We start from the raw sequence: 14,608 nt of genomic DNA, 5'->3' as shown, positions 1-14,608 counted from the left end.
CAGTATTTTGTCTCAGACAGTGGCCAGCGTCGGCCACTTCAAAGGACGTTGCAAGAAGCCCGGGGGAAGGCAGATGTGGGATAATCTACCCCCTATGAAGGTCTCATCCCAATAATTAGAGAGTGGGTTAAGCCATGAAGCTTGACGGCTTATATCCCTTCCTCAACGAGTTTTGTTGGCAATACAACTTCTTATAAATGGCCAGTTCCTCTTTGAGTTTTACAAAGTCTTTGGCCTCCACAACAGAGCAATCAAAAGCCATTGCCAGCTGTCGAGTGTGGCCCCTGTGTGAAATGGGTTTGAGTCTCAGTCCAGTTCCCAGTGGGCAAGTGTCCACATCAGGAAAACCTCCACAACTGGCAGCAGGTGGCCCTCTTCTTGGCAGAGAGGCTAAGGGGACAGATTCCCACTGATATCTGGCCAGGATCAGGGCCTGAATGGATGGTCCTGGCCCCCCCCCTCCCCATGATGTCTTTCCAGGCCCATGGGTAGGGTGCAAAACTTGTACCGCGCTTCTTCATCTCGTGGCTTTATTCCCTAGGGTGGATAACCCGGCAATTTCCACCAACACTCACTTCGCTTCAGTTTTTTAACCCTTTCAGAAGCAGCAGCCCCTCTCTCGCCTTTTATTTTTTTAAACAGAAATTGACTTGTATAAATATTAAAAGCCTTCAGCTGCAAGGAGTGGGGGAGAATTCCTGTCCAATGCCACAGCTGGGCCTGTCTCCACAGCTGCAGCTCACTAGAAGGGCTCAGTAGATGTTGTGTTTGCTATAGAAGTAGGAGCCCCGAACAAACCCAGGTGGCGTGAGGTGACTAACTTGCCGGGCTGGTCTTGGGCTATATGAATGATGTTGCCGGCCATCTTCCCGTCCCTGTCCTTGCACATTCACAGCTTGATTGTCTTTCTCTTTGCAGCCTCCTCTGGTCCAAGCCATCTTCAACCGTGATCTAGAGGAGGTGAGGTCGTTGCTGAACCAGAAAGAGAATATCAATATATTGGTGAGTGCTGGAGCAGCAGCTGCCTGGCCCAGCTTGGCACGCTGACGCTCCTGTCTCAGATTGACCTGTCCTCCTCCGTGTTGCCTCTGAAATATGCTTGTGTAGCCAAAGCAGAGAGGGTGGAACTGTTACGCTTCTGGTAAGCGAGCGAGAATCTTTTCTGCAGTGTGATCCAGTGGTTAGAGTAGGCAACTTGGAGGCAAGGCTCCTGGGTTCTGTTCCTGGCTTTGCAACTTTGGCTCAGATTTTTAAAGGTATTTAGGGGTTGCAACACCTAACTGACTTAGGCTCCCAAGGTAGGCCTTGGGATGCCTAATATCTTAAAAAATCTGGGCCTTTGTCCCCTGGCCTCCCTCTCCCTATCTGTAAAATGGGGTTAATGGTACATCCTAGTCACTGGGAGACTTGCCTGCTCTTTATAAAGTGTTCGGACAGTGCAGTGGCTTGTCGGGTTTCTGCTCTTCGTTTGAAGGCTGCAGGTGAATGGAAGGGCAGTGAACTGGGACTAGTTGGCTGCATGCCCAGCATCCCTTGCTCTCCTTTGGAACAGGGGTCCAGCATAGGCTGATGAGAGCAGGGCTGAGCTGTCTGTGTTGAGGCTGCCCTGATTGGTGGGGCAGAGCTAACGTCCCAAGGAATACAGATGCACCTTCACTGCCCCTCTTTTAAATGTGGCTGCGGAGTGCACCCGAGCAGGGTGGGGATGGCCGAAATGCAGCCTTGCAGGTGCTACCACCTGGCTGTTCTCGCCTTGGGTAAGGAGGTGTGGCTTGCCAGGCCCAGAATGCAGTGGTCCAGATTGAGTTGTTTGGGGATGGGGTTGGCCCTTTGGATGAAGATGCCACATTGAATGCTGCAGTCTTCAGACCACACCCCGTCTTCAGGACGAATAGTAGTGTCTGTGTGTCTAGGTCAGTGTCATGGGTTCTGGGTAAGTGGCTGAGTCCGGTTCAGCATCTTACTCTCTGATAGGCTGTGGGGCATTAATGAGGTTTTCACTGCATGCTGCCCCCAGCTGTGCTCTGGCCTAGTGTTGTTTTTTCTGCATGCTCTTGGCCATTGCATCTAATGCTTCTGCCTCTTTCTGTCCTTGCTGCAGCATGCACGGGGCTAGCACTGTTGTGTACCCTGAATGAATAGTGCACGGGAGCAGCATAGGTCTGGGTCGAGCATCGTGGGCTCTGTGCTGGCTCAGAGGGGAGGCCTAGCACTGTTTTTGGTGACAGCCACTGGGACTAATGATTAGATCATATCTTGACATGTTACAAAGGGATCGGGAGACTTTGTTCCTTGGCTGCCTCGTTCAGGGACGTGATAATTCCCTTCTCTTTAAAGGGAGTTGATCAGGATCATCCTTTCTCTAAAATGCCTTTGCTCTGTTGCCCAAAAAACGAGAGAACGATTAACACTTAACGGGCGTATCTCTTTGGGTGCTGATTTCACTTGGGAATGAGATTGGTCAGTTTCACTTTCTGCTTCTCCAGATTGTTTGCCAGTCCGACCAGTCCTTTTCTTGATTCTCTCTCTTTTTTTTAACTCGATGAAAAAAAAATACAACTTTCGTTAAATGCAACTAAAAGGTGGGACCTAAATCTCTCTTCTGTGCCCCTCTAACCCTCTTGGTGTTTGCCGAGACTGAGCCAAATGCCTCAAGGAAGAGGTTACCCAGGGCCCAGCACCAAGCGAAGAAAACTGATCCTGTCTGCGCTGTGCTTCCTGCACCTCTCCCAGTCATTTGGGCTTGGTGCGTTTTGGGAGCTGCTTGTGGTGCTCGCAAGCGTTTATTGTTGTTGGCACTTGACGAAGAATGACAGGGTGCGTGAAGGGCATGCGGAGCTGCTTGGTGGTTTTATAAACCTTTCATGTAGGGATCTCCAAGCGCTTTGCAAACCTTCATTAAGCTTTACAACCCTGCGAGCTAGATGCCATCTCTGTTTAGGGAAGCTGGAGCAGGGAGGAAGTGAAGTAACTTGTCCAAGGTGACAGAGCTAGAAATTAGCCACCTGGGAGTCCTGGCTCCCAGCCCCCTGCTCTAACCATTAGACCCCACTCACCTCCCTGAACTGGGAATAGACCCCTGGATTCCTGGCCCCCAGCCCTGCTCTAACCACTAGACCCCCACTCACCTCCCCAAACTGGGAATAGACCCCTGGATTCCTGGCTTTCAGCCCTGCTCCAATCACTAGACCCCACTCACCTCCCCGAACTGGGACTAGACCCCTGGATTCCTGGCTTCCAGCCCCCTGCTCTAACCACTAGACTCCACTCACCTCCCCGAACTGGGAATAGACCCCTGGATTCCTGGCTTTCAGCCCTGCTCCAATCACTAGACCCCACTCACCTCCCCGAACTGGGACTAGACCCCTGGATTCCTGGCTTCCAGCCCCCTGCTCTAACCACTAGACTCCACTCACCTCCCCGAACTGGGAATAGACCCCTGGACTCCTGGCCCCCAGCCCCTGCTGTACCTGACAGATACCCTGAAATGGACTGAGGTATGAAAGGTAGTCCATTGCTTCTTCACCACGCTGTCTGTTATTGCTGGTCCTAAGCAGACTCCTCCATCCACTTAGACTTACCCAGATGTCCTCAGGACAGGAAGCAACATTTGGGTCTTTTGGGTGGGTTAAGTTGGATGGGGAAGGAGCGGTGTTTGCTGTGTGGATAGTTGCATCACGGCCTTTTCTTAATCTCCCTGGGCAGGACCAAGAACGACGAACCCCACTGCATGCTGCTGCCTACTTAGGAGATGTCCCAATCATTGAGCTCCTAATACTGTCAGGTAAGACCCGCAACTGTCTCTGCCCAGTATAGCCCGCTGCATGGACGTGCTTAGGTTTAGCCGGCCTGGCCCTCCTGTGGGTCTAACGCGGAAGGGCTGCTGCTCAAGGGCATGGGGGTACAAGGGTTTTTCATCCACAGGAGAATTGGTGCTTGAGTCACAAGGGAAACGTCATTAGTTGCTCTCACCCAGATGCCAAGAGGAGGTTAGTGCAAATCGTAAAACAACCTGGAACTGGAATATTGGGGGGGTTAGGGAGATGCGGATTGGGATTGAGGGGCACCAGCAGACCTGGAGAGGGGAGCAGTGAATTGGGATTGAGGGGCAGCGGCAGAGCTCGGGGGAGCCTACCGCTGTAATACTGGGGGGCTATGGGGTCAGGATTGGGGGGCATTGACTGAGTTCTATGGGGGGAGCCCGGGGCTGGGATAGCAGGGACAGTGGGTCAGGATTGGGGGGCATTGACCGAGTTCTATGCGGGGAGCCCAGGGCTGGGATAGCAGGGACTGTAGGTCAGGATTGAAGGATAGTGACAGAACTGGCTGGGGGAAGCCTCGGACTGCAGGAGCGGGGTGGGGAGCCGCAGATCTGGATCATTTGTTGGGTGTGGGATGAGGACTAGAGAATTTTGCTCAGCACCTGCCTGCTGCATGCTTGGCTCTAACCCAAGGTACCAGCCCCTCCATTTCCCTCTGAAACGGCTCAAGTCTACATCCAGGCTCGCTCGCCACACGCCATAGATGGGAGGAGAAAGGCCCCATATCTGACATTCATTGTCATTGCTCCCTCTAGGTACCCTTGACTTGTCAGCAGTTTGCTGGTGGTGTGGAAGAGCCCCTAGTGATCCTACACCAGCCCCGATGGACGTGTTTCACGTGGCTTTCAGGGCAGGGCAGCTCTACGCAGTAGAGCCGGGGCAGCTGGGTTTTGATGGTCCTAGGCTGGCACAGAGAATCTGGAGCCGGCAGAGCAGGGATGACAAAAGCCAGGCCTGCCGACTCCTGCAGTGCGGCTCTGATCTCCTTCACCTGTACACAGAGGCACAGCATACAAAGACCTACAGATTCCATTATGAAATGCGCCATCTTTGTCTGAGCAGCCTCCTTTTAGATCATGATGACGAACTGCATTCTGGGACTGATAGTCTTGTGGCCACTGAGATGAAGGTGGAGCAGTGTGTGCTGGGAAATGTAGTTTTTTTCCATTTACCTGCGTGCTGCATTCCCTGTGCTTCATGCCAAGGAGCTGCAGCCCTCTGCTGGGCGTAGCTTATCCCCCTGGTGCCGGAGCGTGTGTCTTGTAGCATCTAAACGAAGGGTAGAGCTACACTAGAGAAGCACCATGGTCTAGTGCTAGACAGTGACAGAAGGGGTCTGCGGATGTAGGTAGAGTTCTTCCATCGGCCCAACTGTGTCTACAGTGCGGTTTCGATTGGCTTAACTTCTGGCTCCGAGGTGTGAAGGGTTAAGTGTTGACCGGCCCTAAAGCTCAATATGTTTCCTTCTTTAACCGAAGAAATTGACACGCTGTCTGACCAAGCAGATGCAGCAGTGGGTGTTTAAAAACAGTGATGGTGCCTTGGAGCATCTGGCAGTCTTGTACCGCAGCAGTGCCCCTTGCCCAGATGTGTTCACCTCCTCTTTCTGCTCCGTCTCCTCAGGTGCTAACATAAATGCAAAGGACACTGTTTGGCTCACCCCGCTGCATCGCGCCGCAGCTTCCCGCAATGAGGTAGGTGCCCTTGCAAGCCTCGCAGTAATGAATCGGTCGGTCTCCTCTGGGCTCTTTTCTGAGTAACTGTTTTCTTCCCTCTGCTTTCTGCATGCCCGCTCTGAGTCCAGTGAGAGCCCTGGGGGGAGTGGATGTTCCCTTTTGACGCAGTTAAAGGACCATCCAGACCCCATAATAATTTGAAAAAATAGAAAACAGAACTGGGAAAGACCCATAATACTCCCTTTACTCCACCCCCAATACGTGGGTTCTCCCTGCAACATCTTCCCATTAGGGCTTTGTCTTGTTCTAAATGCCCCACGTGATGGGGCTCCCACCTCTTTCTTTTAGGAGATGATGCCGCAGCCTAATGGATCTCATTGTCAGGAAGTATTTCCTGATATTCAGCCTTCCCTGGGCTTAACTTCACTTTATTCATTGTAATAATACTCCTGGGACCACCCTAGCCAATTCCCCACCCACCGTGATGCTTACACCTTTCAGCTGTCTGCTAGTATCACGTCTGCCCCTTCCAAGGGCTCATTTCTGCCGTCACGTCTGTGCACATAAGTTTCTTTGCAGGCAGTGGCAGTTCTGTGTGCAGTGGGTGCCCGATAATGTTGGTTAGCCAAGGTACACGTAGTTAAATCTTTCCTCACGTGTAGCTCTCTGCATAGATTTCCAGCGTGTTCCTGTGACAATGATAAAGGTCAAGCACAATTGAATCTGGCAGCATGCATAGTACAGACGGGTGGCCGCTGACGACATGGGCAGCAGGACAGGCTGGAGGTGCCAGGCTAGTCAGTGACTCCTGAGCGCTAAAAAAGGGGCTTTTGTACCAGGCGACTACTCCCTGGCATCCCACGTGCGAGCTACTGACGGGAGTTTCTCTTGTATGCCAGGAGTAGCAATTAGGTGTCTCAGAAATTTCTTCTTCCTACTTCCTCCGTGCCCCGTCCTTTCTGCAGTTCGGTGAGCAAGTGTTGTCGAGCGCTCACCTTCCCCACTCAAATGTCCCCCGCAAAACTAAGCAAGGATTTAAAACTTTGAACCGAAACATCGTGAAGCTGCCACTTTAGTCTCAGTTCCTTTCGGTGCTGGACCCCAAGAGATCTGTACCCAGAGGGAAACATCAGAGCTCCTTCATCACTAGCCAGTTCGGTCCAGTTCTGGGCAGGGATGCTATGAAAGGGGGGCTTTTGTTTTGGTCACAGGGTTGTGACGTGGGTGGCAGAGGTTGGCTAAACAAATATAGAATCATAGGCTCGTAGGACTGGAAGGGCCCTCGAGAGGTCGTCTAGTCCAGTCCCCTGCACTCATGGCAGAACTCAGTATTTTCTAGACTGTCCGTGACAAGTGTTTGTCCAACCTCCTCTTAAAAATCTCCAGTGATGGAGATCCCACGGTCTCCCTGGGCATTTTATTCCCGTGCTTGACCACCCTGACAGGAAGTTTTTCCTAATGTCCAACCTAAACCTCCCTTGCGGCAGTGGAAGCCAGTGGACATACGGACAGCTTGAGGGAGAGCGGAGCGTTGTGGTCTGGCGGCCGGAGCAGGGGACTGGAAAGCTGAACCTTGTCACTAACGTGCTACGTGGACTTGGGCAAGCTGCTTTGTCCCTCTGTGTCGTAGGCTTGGCTGCGTCTGGAATAGGGGTAGGAGCCAGCCTACCTTTCGGGGGGTTGTGGGGTACACTGTTGGCAAAGCCCTTTGAGGTGGGCTAGAGAGGCAGAACTCCACGGCAGAGAGGAAGAACCCGCGAGTCCTGGGCAGCGGGAGAATTCCTGCTAATCGTATTAGAACCGAGGAGGAGTGGGGAGCGTCTCAAAGGCACCGGAGGCATTTAAGAGCACAAATCCCACTGGCCCTCAATGGAACCTGAGCATCTAAATCTCTTAGGTGCTTTTGAAGATCTCCCCCATGGAATCTATCCCAGCGCTGGGGACGTTTCCAGGCAGGCAGTCGCAGCCCTGTTCTGGGTCCTGGCTTCGGATTTGAGGGCTGCGGTGCATGACGAGGGTGTGCTGGGGTCTCTCTTGTCCCCACCATTGCGCTGTTGGAGTGCCTCGCTCTCTGCTCTCAATCAGGCCCCTTGGAAGGGGCCTTTCTGCTCTGCTCACCAGTGCTCCCTGGAGGGAAAAGTGCTGAACTTCTTCGTTCTCCCCTACAGCCAGTTAACTTGTGTAATGGCTTCTCTCTGCTACCCCCATGGCTTCAGGCCATGTCCAACCGCTGAGCAGCCTAACCGAAGCCACCTCCCAATCTCCGCACACTCAGGAAGTGTTGCATTCCTGCTCAGGATCAGCCAGCCCCTGGGAAAGGGGGTTGTGGTGCCTTGTCCTTGGAAAGGGGGGGAATGATGATAAAATATAGGTCAGTGGGTCACATGGGTCTGCGTCTGCGATCCTCACACCTCATGAGTCACTCGAGAACGCTCATTAACTGCAAGATCACAGGACTCAGTGCCGGGGATTTTGCGCTGGGGAAAGGTGTCAGATCATGCCGGAGGCCTCTCTTTAGCCTTAGAACGGGCCATACAGGCAACAGAAGGCCGGTTACCCCCATGCGCCACGTACTCCCCCCGTGTGACTTTTTGGAGGGGCCTTCTTAAGGGGTGAGAGGAGCGTTCGGTCTCCAGGGCTCAGTCAGTCCTTGGCTGAGGCTGCCAGCAGGAGCCTGGCGGAGGGCAGCTGCTGCTGTGATTTGGAAGGTGGCTGGTGGCCCTCTGGGAACTACACCGAGAAACGTCACGCAAGGGCCACCAAACAGTTCACGAGCCTTTTGGTCGCTCCCGAGCTGGGCTGGATTCGAACCTGCCACCTAGACAGTCCATGGCCCACCCTGAGCCCCCCAGCACGATTCCACCATGAAAGGCCCAGGGCAAAGGAGAGTTCTTTCCTGGCCAGTGCCCACGTGAGGGCACAGAGCAGCATTCTGGGACGCGTGCTCCGTCTGCATGCTCCCAAGGATCCTGCGAGCCGCCAGCCCTCGGGGTGAGGAAGAACGAGGGGATCTTGTCAGGGCCAGGGACTCGGGTTGGAGTCGGAGGCATGGGGAGGTCTGTGCTGTTCCCTGCTGAGGAGGAACACACTCTCCGTTCTAGAGGCATCACTCTTGCATGCTGACGGTTTGGAGAAGCAAAGCTGAAGTGGAACCGCTTGTGGTGGGCAGAGGGGGTCTCTAGAGGAACAGTGCCAGCTGCTCCCTGCACGAAGGCGGATGTAGCTCGCTTCAGATCCCCGAGGGGCTTGGCTGGAGAATGGAGCTTTAAAAAGCATCTCATTTTGTAGCTTCCCCGCCTGATTTCAGGGCCTCGGTCGTTCACACGTTGCCCCGCTGTCTGGCTCCAGTAGGCTGGTTCAGAGGTTTAACCAGCTGTCTGAGTTGTTTTTTCAAGGCCGTGCCTCTTCCTTTCTCAGCAGGGGTTTGGGTCAGGGGCAGCATCCTTTCCTCTTACTGGAATGGCTTAGTGACGATAAGTTAACCTCCCTTTGAGGCTTGTCACTGACCAGTAGGAGTCACTCTAGGGTGAGATAGGCGCAGTCTTGTGAGGGCCCAGCTGCCCACAGGGTAAGGCTCAGATGCCCTGGTAAGCCAAAGGGACTTAGGCGCCCAGCACCCATTGAAATTCCATCTGTGGGGGGCGGGCAGAGGCCTGTGACGACCCCAGCCTGGGGCCCCTCTTGGCTATCATCGGCAACTGCCCGTGGCTCTGTCTAGATTTCAGTGGTTTTAAAAAAGAAAACTCACGCAATGAAATGAAGGACTGATACAAGTATGGCTAGCTGGTGCCTGGTATGGTGCCCGCTGCCCCAGCCAACTCTGAAGGGCAAACCTTGTCTCCCAGCCCTTCCGGTCCCAGGCTGCTTCTAGGCAGGGGCGATTGGGCTGAATTGTCAGGGCAGTGTTTTTAAAGGTGCGGATAGAATTCGCCCCAGAGATGAGGTGTGTTTCACACGTGACAGCCAGCACACTTAACATTGTTGTGGAGACAGGGCGCGTTGTAGCTTACTGGGTGTCAGCCGGGTAACGGGTGTTAAGCTACAACGTGCCCTCTCTGCACTAGGGTTTTGTACCATCCTAGCTAACGTGTGATTGTTACACCAGTTTTAAAACGCCGCCAGGCCTTTTGGGCCTAGTAGAGACAGGGCCTGAGGGCCAGTCTCACTCCCCGGCAGAGCCACCCGGCTCGGCAGGGTGCCATTGAAAGGGGAGCTGCCCAAGCTGGCAGGCGTGGTGATGAGTGCGGTGTGCAAACCCAACCAAATCGCAGCCTTCCCCCACCAGCTCGGCCCACTCTGATACCCAGCAGCTGTGCTCAAGATGAAGCATTGCATGCTGGGAGTTGTAGTCCCTGGGCGAGCTGTGGGCTGCTGTTACCGATCTAAGAGGCGGGTGGGGTAACCAGACTCGTTGCTAGTGATGAACCTGCTCCTTCACCCCTGGCTGCTTGGTTTAATTTCAAGACCGAATGGTGCTGCTTAGCTCCCGAGGCTTTGTCTGCCCCCACCGGCGTGGGGTACAGCCACCCTTTCTCTGTCCTGGCAGAAGGCACTTAACCTCCTCCTGAAGCACTCAGCGGACGTCAACGCCCGCGATAAGTTCTGGCAAACGCCGCTCCACGTCGCCGCTGCCAACAGAGCCACCAAGTGCGCGGAGGCCATCATCCCCCTGCTGAGCAGTGTCAACGTGGCAGATCGCACGGGCCGCACAGCGCTGCACCACGCCGTGCACAGCGGCCACATCGAGGTGAGCGGCCTGCACCTGCGTGTTCCTCCCCGAGGGGGTGCGGGCGGGTGGTCCGGGGGGAGGAGTCGCTCGGGACTTGGGCTTCTCAGTCTGGTACTGTGACCTTGGCATGTCGGCTTCCCCGTCTGTGAAGCGAGGGTGATCTCTTGAGGGAAGGGACTACGTGGAAATGACGCAGTGACCGACAGGCTCGGGACTCTGGCCAAGTTGCTTTGTTTGTTGTTTGTCTGCAGCAGTCTGACCGCCTTTTGGCTTGGGAGCTCTTTGGATCAGGGGCTGTATTCCATGCTGTGTGCGCAGCGCCTGACACACTGGGGCCCTGCAGCTGATCAGAGCCTGGAGGCGTTCCCAGAATACAAATATGAGGGAGCCATAAAGCATTGCTAAGCTGCTGGCTAGAGGTGGGGAAAGTGCTTCGTCCTTAGATACATGCGCTCCATGTGCAGGATCCTCAGCCAGGGCAGTGAGGAGCTGGGGGTGGGCATGGACACCCAACATGCAGCGTCTGTTTCCTGCCCTCTGAACCCCTCTGTCATGCCATGACCTCCTCCGGACACATCCCCGGCTGGCCAGGTTCAGCCAGCCAGGCTGGGGCTGCCGTTACGTTTAAATTGTGGCAGTGCCTGGAGGCCAGCCGGGCCCCATCGCTCCAGGTGCCGCAGAAAGCGTGAGGCTCTCGTGTGTGCCGGGGCGGGGTTGGCGGAATTTGGTGGGAGCCGTTCCTCTGACTGCTGCCTCTCTCCTCCAGATGGTGAACTTGCTCTTAAACAAGGGAGCCAGCCTGAGCACGTGTGACAAGAAGGAGCGTCAGCCCATCCACTGGGCAGCCTTCCTAGGTACGTCTCCCTTTGTTAGCTGGCCCTGTTCTGATACAGGTACTTCCTAGCTCCCCAGCGTCCCCTTTTGGGACTCCCCTGCAGGTACAGCTAGTGGCACAGGCAGTGGGTTTGGGCGGGCTCACCACTGGGTGTTCTCCCCTTCCCCCGCAGTCTCCTCAGTCCTGCACACAGAACCCCCAAACTGTCCCCTCCCTCTGCAGCTGTGAGCTCTTTGGGTGTCATTCAGCACCTGGGTGTGACTCTTTGTTCGGCAGCCAGGGCTCCGGATCTCTCTTGTCCCAGGCCTGGGTGCGTTCGGTATCACGTGGCTTGCCATGTTGGAGGAGAAGGGACAGAGCCGCCGAGATCTGGTGGGCAGGGTGGGAGGAGACCCTTTTCTGGATTCTCCCATCAGCGTGTGGCTGCAGGGGGATGGGGGAGACGTAGGACTTTGGAGGGGCGCGTGGCACCTTTCGTATACAAAAGAATGTTATGAAGGTGTAACGGGGTGGCCTGCCCCGCAAAGGCCAGGAGGCCGGGGGCCAGCCAGCCCGGATTTGCTCACCCTGCCTGTGCCACAGGTAGCTACCTCCCGGCCTCAGGAGCAGGACTCCCTGGGGTCAGGTGATGGCAGAGAACTCAGGTTGGTGGGGGAGACCATCGGGACCAGGCTGGGCTTCTGGGGAAGGCCCTGATTAGGGGCTGGGAGGACCCCAGGGAAGCAGCCTGGGCATCAAGGCTCTACCCATGAAAGGCAGCCCAGAGGGGGTGATGGGAAACTGAGGCAGGGGGTGTACAGGGCAGGTACGCCCTGGGACATACAGCCTCTTCTCTCCCTCCTAACTTATGGGGGAGCAAAGTCTGGGCAGTGACAGCCGGGGGCAGCCTCATGCCACTTCTTACGCTGCCGTCAGGCCCAAGTCCTGCTGGCATTAGCAGGCCATGGCCAGTGACAGGGCGCTGCACCGGGGGACGGCGCTAATATTATGCCGCTGCTGCGCAGGCGGGGAAAAGCAGGTCCCCTCCCACTGCTGGTGCTGGTGTCAAAGGGACAGCCCGTTGGATTCCCTGGCCGGAGGATTGAACTGCGGGGAGGTAGGAGGATACGGAGGCTAGACAAAGCTCTTGATCCACGTATCCAAGCCCCTGCCCATCCCATGTGGAGCAAGTGAAGCCAAACGAAGACAGTTCTATCTGAATCGCCTTATTAGCAAGCTTCAGGGCATGGCTGGGGCGCAGGGAATCTTTCCCCCTCTGGGCCGCCCAGCTGGCTGTTCCGTGGAACGCGATGGCGGGTCCCAGTCCAGTGTCTGGTGGCTGCGTATCGACCCTGACGCCCCCATCGCCGCCGACTCGGTCGCCGTGCTCGGGACTCGCCAGCCGCTGAGGTGTTGCAGCCCTGAGTTCCTGTTTCCTTTGCACAGGGCATTTGGAAGTTCTGAAGCTGCTGGTGGCCCGGGGCGCTGACGTCATGTGTAAGGATAAGAAGGGTTACACCTTGCTCCACACCGCAGCAGCCAGTGGCCAGGTCGAGGTCGTGAAACATCTGCTGAGGCTGGGAGTCGAGGTGAGGCCAGCAGCGGCTTGGCCAACTCCAGTCCAGCGCCAGTGCGGGACCCTGGCTCCGCTGGCAATGCAGACTCGAAGGAAGGCACTGAGTGTAGGCAGACACTGGGAGATGTCCTGGGAGAGCGTGCGGTGTTAGTCCTTGGATAGGTGGCCGCCAAGGAAATCCGTGGGGGTGCTGGAAACCCCCTGGCTGTCATGGGGGTAGTGAGGGGGCATTCTCACCCGCTGAGGCTGCACGGATCCACGCGGGATGCTGCTGGACTTGAAGCTAGAGAGGGAAAGCTGAGGCCCTGGTCACTTATGCTTTTTAAAGATCCACCAGTGCTTTCCCCAGGAGTTAGGGGAGTTAATGCCATTGTCCTACCCAGATTCCCCCTGGAGTTAAGTGTTTGGCCCTTGGTTCTGTTGGATTTGGGACTTTTCTTCACCTCCTGTGCTGAGCAGTCGACGTTTGCTCCTGTTTCCTGTGATGACTTGAGGGGGTCCCCGGGCACTGAGGGGAATGGGGGGTGGGTGACTCATTGGGCATGGATGGGGAATGTGTGGAGGAGGAGATCAGGGATTGATGGCGTCTGGTTCTCGGTAGAGTGGGCTCCCCCCGCCCCCCCTTTTCTTGGCCAGTCCCAGCCCATCCTTGCCTGAGCTCCCCTGACGTCTCGGCTCTGTTCGTTCCCGCAGATCGATGAACCCAATTGCCTTGGGAACACTGCACTTCACATCGCCTGTTACATGGGCCAGGACGCCGTGGCCAATGAACTCGTCAACTACGGCGCCAACGTCAATCAGCCCAACGAGAAGGGCTTCACCCCTCTGCACTTTGCTGCCGTCTCCACCAATGGGGCCCTTTGCCTGGAGCTCCTCGTGAACAATGGCGCTGACGTGAACTTTCAGGTAGGCCGGCCAGGGCTGGACCACGCGCATGAGACGTGCAGGGGCAGCAGGTGGCATGAACTCAGTGGGGCGTGGGGGGGAGGACGGAGTTCGGAACCCAGACGCGGGATCTTCCAGGCACGGACGGAACTTTCACCCCTCGATTGCCGAGCTCGGGGACCGTGTCACCAGCTGGCTTGTTTCCCCCTCTCTCCCTGCAGAGTAAGGAAGGGAAGAGCCCTTTGCATATGGCTGCCATTCACGGACGGTTTACGCGTTCTCAGATCCTCATACAGAACGGTAAGTGGCTCGCTGGACGCTGAGCTAATGTTCTTCTCCTCCCGGGCAGTTCACTCCAGCTCGCTCACCAACCGGTGCCTCCGGACATCCCGTCCTTCTCTCCTTGTTTCAGTGTTAATAGCGTCTGCCAGGGGAATGAAGTGCCCTGCCTCCCGCCCCACCCCCAAAATCAGCTGAACGGCCGCCCCTCACAGGGAGACACAGGTTAGGTTTAGATCTCGTGGGGCACCAAGCTGAAATTCCAGCGCATGGAAGCCCAGAGCTGCTAGATCCTGCCACCAGACAATCTTCCTCGGAGTCCAGTGCCAGCCGCTGTCTTGGCTGCTGCGGCCAGGGCTGAACCGGGGACCACCCGAGCCAAACGCAAGAGCTGCTACAGCTTGAGCTAAAGAGCCCGGGCTCCGTAGCTGGGGCTGCGACGGACTCGGACGCTTTGCAGATCAAGCATGGGAAGTGTGTGCGCATGTGGGGAGCAGGGATGAGGGCTGTAACACTCAGTCATCCGTGGGTTACAGTAGCAGTGAGGTTGGGCCTTCTCCCTGGAGACCAGCGGTGTGACGCCGTCTCAGTGCAATGCACCGCAGCCCTCCGCGGGGACCAGGGGAGCAAGTCTTGGGCTGCCTGAGCCAGAAACTCCCCACCAAGCCGGCTGCCTCTTGCTTTCTTTTCTAGGCAGCGAGATAGACTGTGCTGACAAATATGGCAATACCCCCCTCCACGTTGCTGCTAGATACGGCCACGAGCTGCTAATTAGTACTTTGATGACGAATGGTGCTGACACTGCAAGGTGAGGAGGCCTCCAGGGGG

General features: G+C 55.9%; 1 protein-coding gene across 3 annotated transcripts in view; it reads left to right on the top strand.

Annotated features, from left to right (window-relative positions):
* ANKRD52 (ankyrin repeat domain 52) overlaps positions 1–14,608 on the top strand; it is a 48,860-nt gene that overhangs the window by 4,074 nt on the left and 30,178 nt on the right. For all 3 annotated transcript variants that reach the window (XM_039514006.1, XM_039514005.1, XM_039514007.1), the window contains exons 2-10: positions 919–1,002; positions 3,706–3,784; positions 5,445–5,515; positions 10,044–10,244; positions 10,993–11,080; positions 12,487–12,629; positions 13,310–13,522; positions 13,723–13,801; positions 14,474–14,588. In XM_039514006.1, the coding sequence (XP_039369940.1) occupies positions 919–1,002; positions 3,706–3,784; positions 5,445–5,515; positions 10,044–10,244; positions 10,993–11,080; positions 12,487–12,629; positions 13,310–13,522; positions 13,723–13,801; positions 14,474–14,588 (1,073 nt within the window). The remainder of the gene's footprint in view (positions 1–918; positions 1,003–3,705; positions 3,785–5,444; positions 5,516–10,043; positions 10,245–10,992; positions 11,081–12,486; positions 12,630–13,309; positions 13,523–13,722; positions 13,802–14,473; positions 14,589–14,608) is intronic.

This window comes from Mauremys reevesii, linkage group 25 (genome assembly GCF_016161935.1).
Source record: "Mauremys reevesii isolate NIE-2019 linkage group 25, ASM1616193v1, whole genome shotgun sequence".
NCBI lineage: Eukaryota > Metazoa > Chordata > Testudines > Geoemydidae > Mauremys > Mauremys reevesii.
The sequence above is the reverse complement of the archived record's forward strand: the minus strand, read 5'-3'. Positions and strand labels throughout refer to the sequence as shown.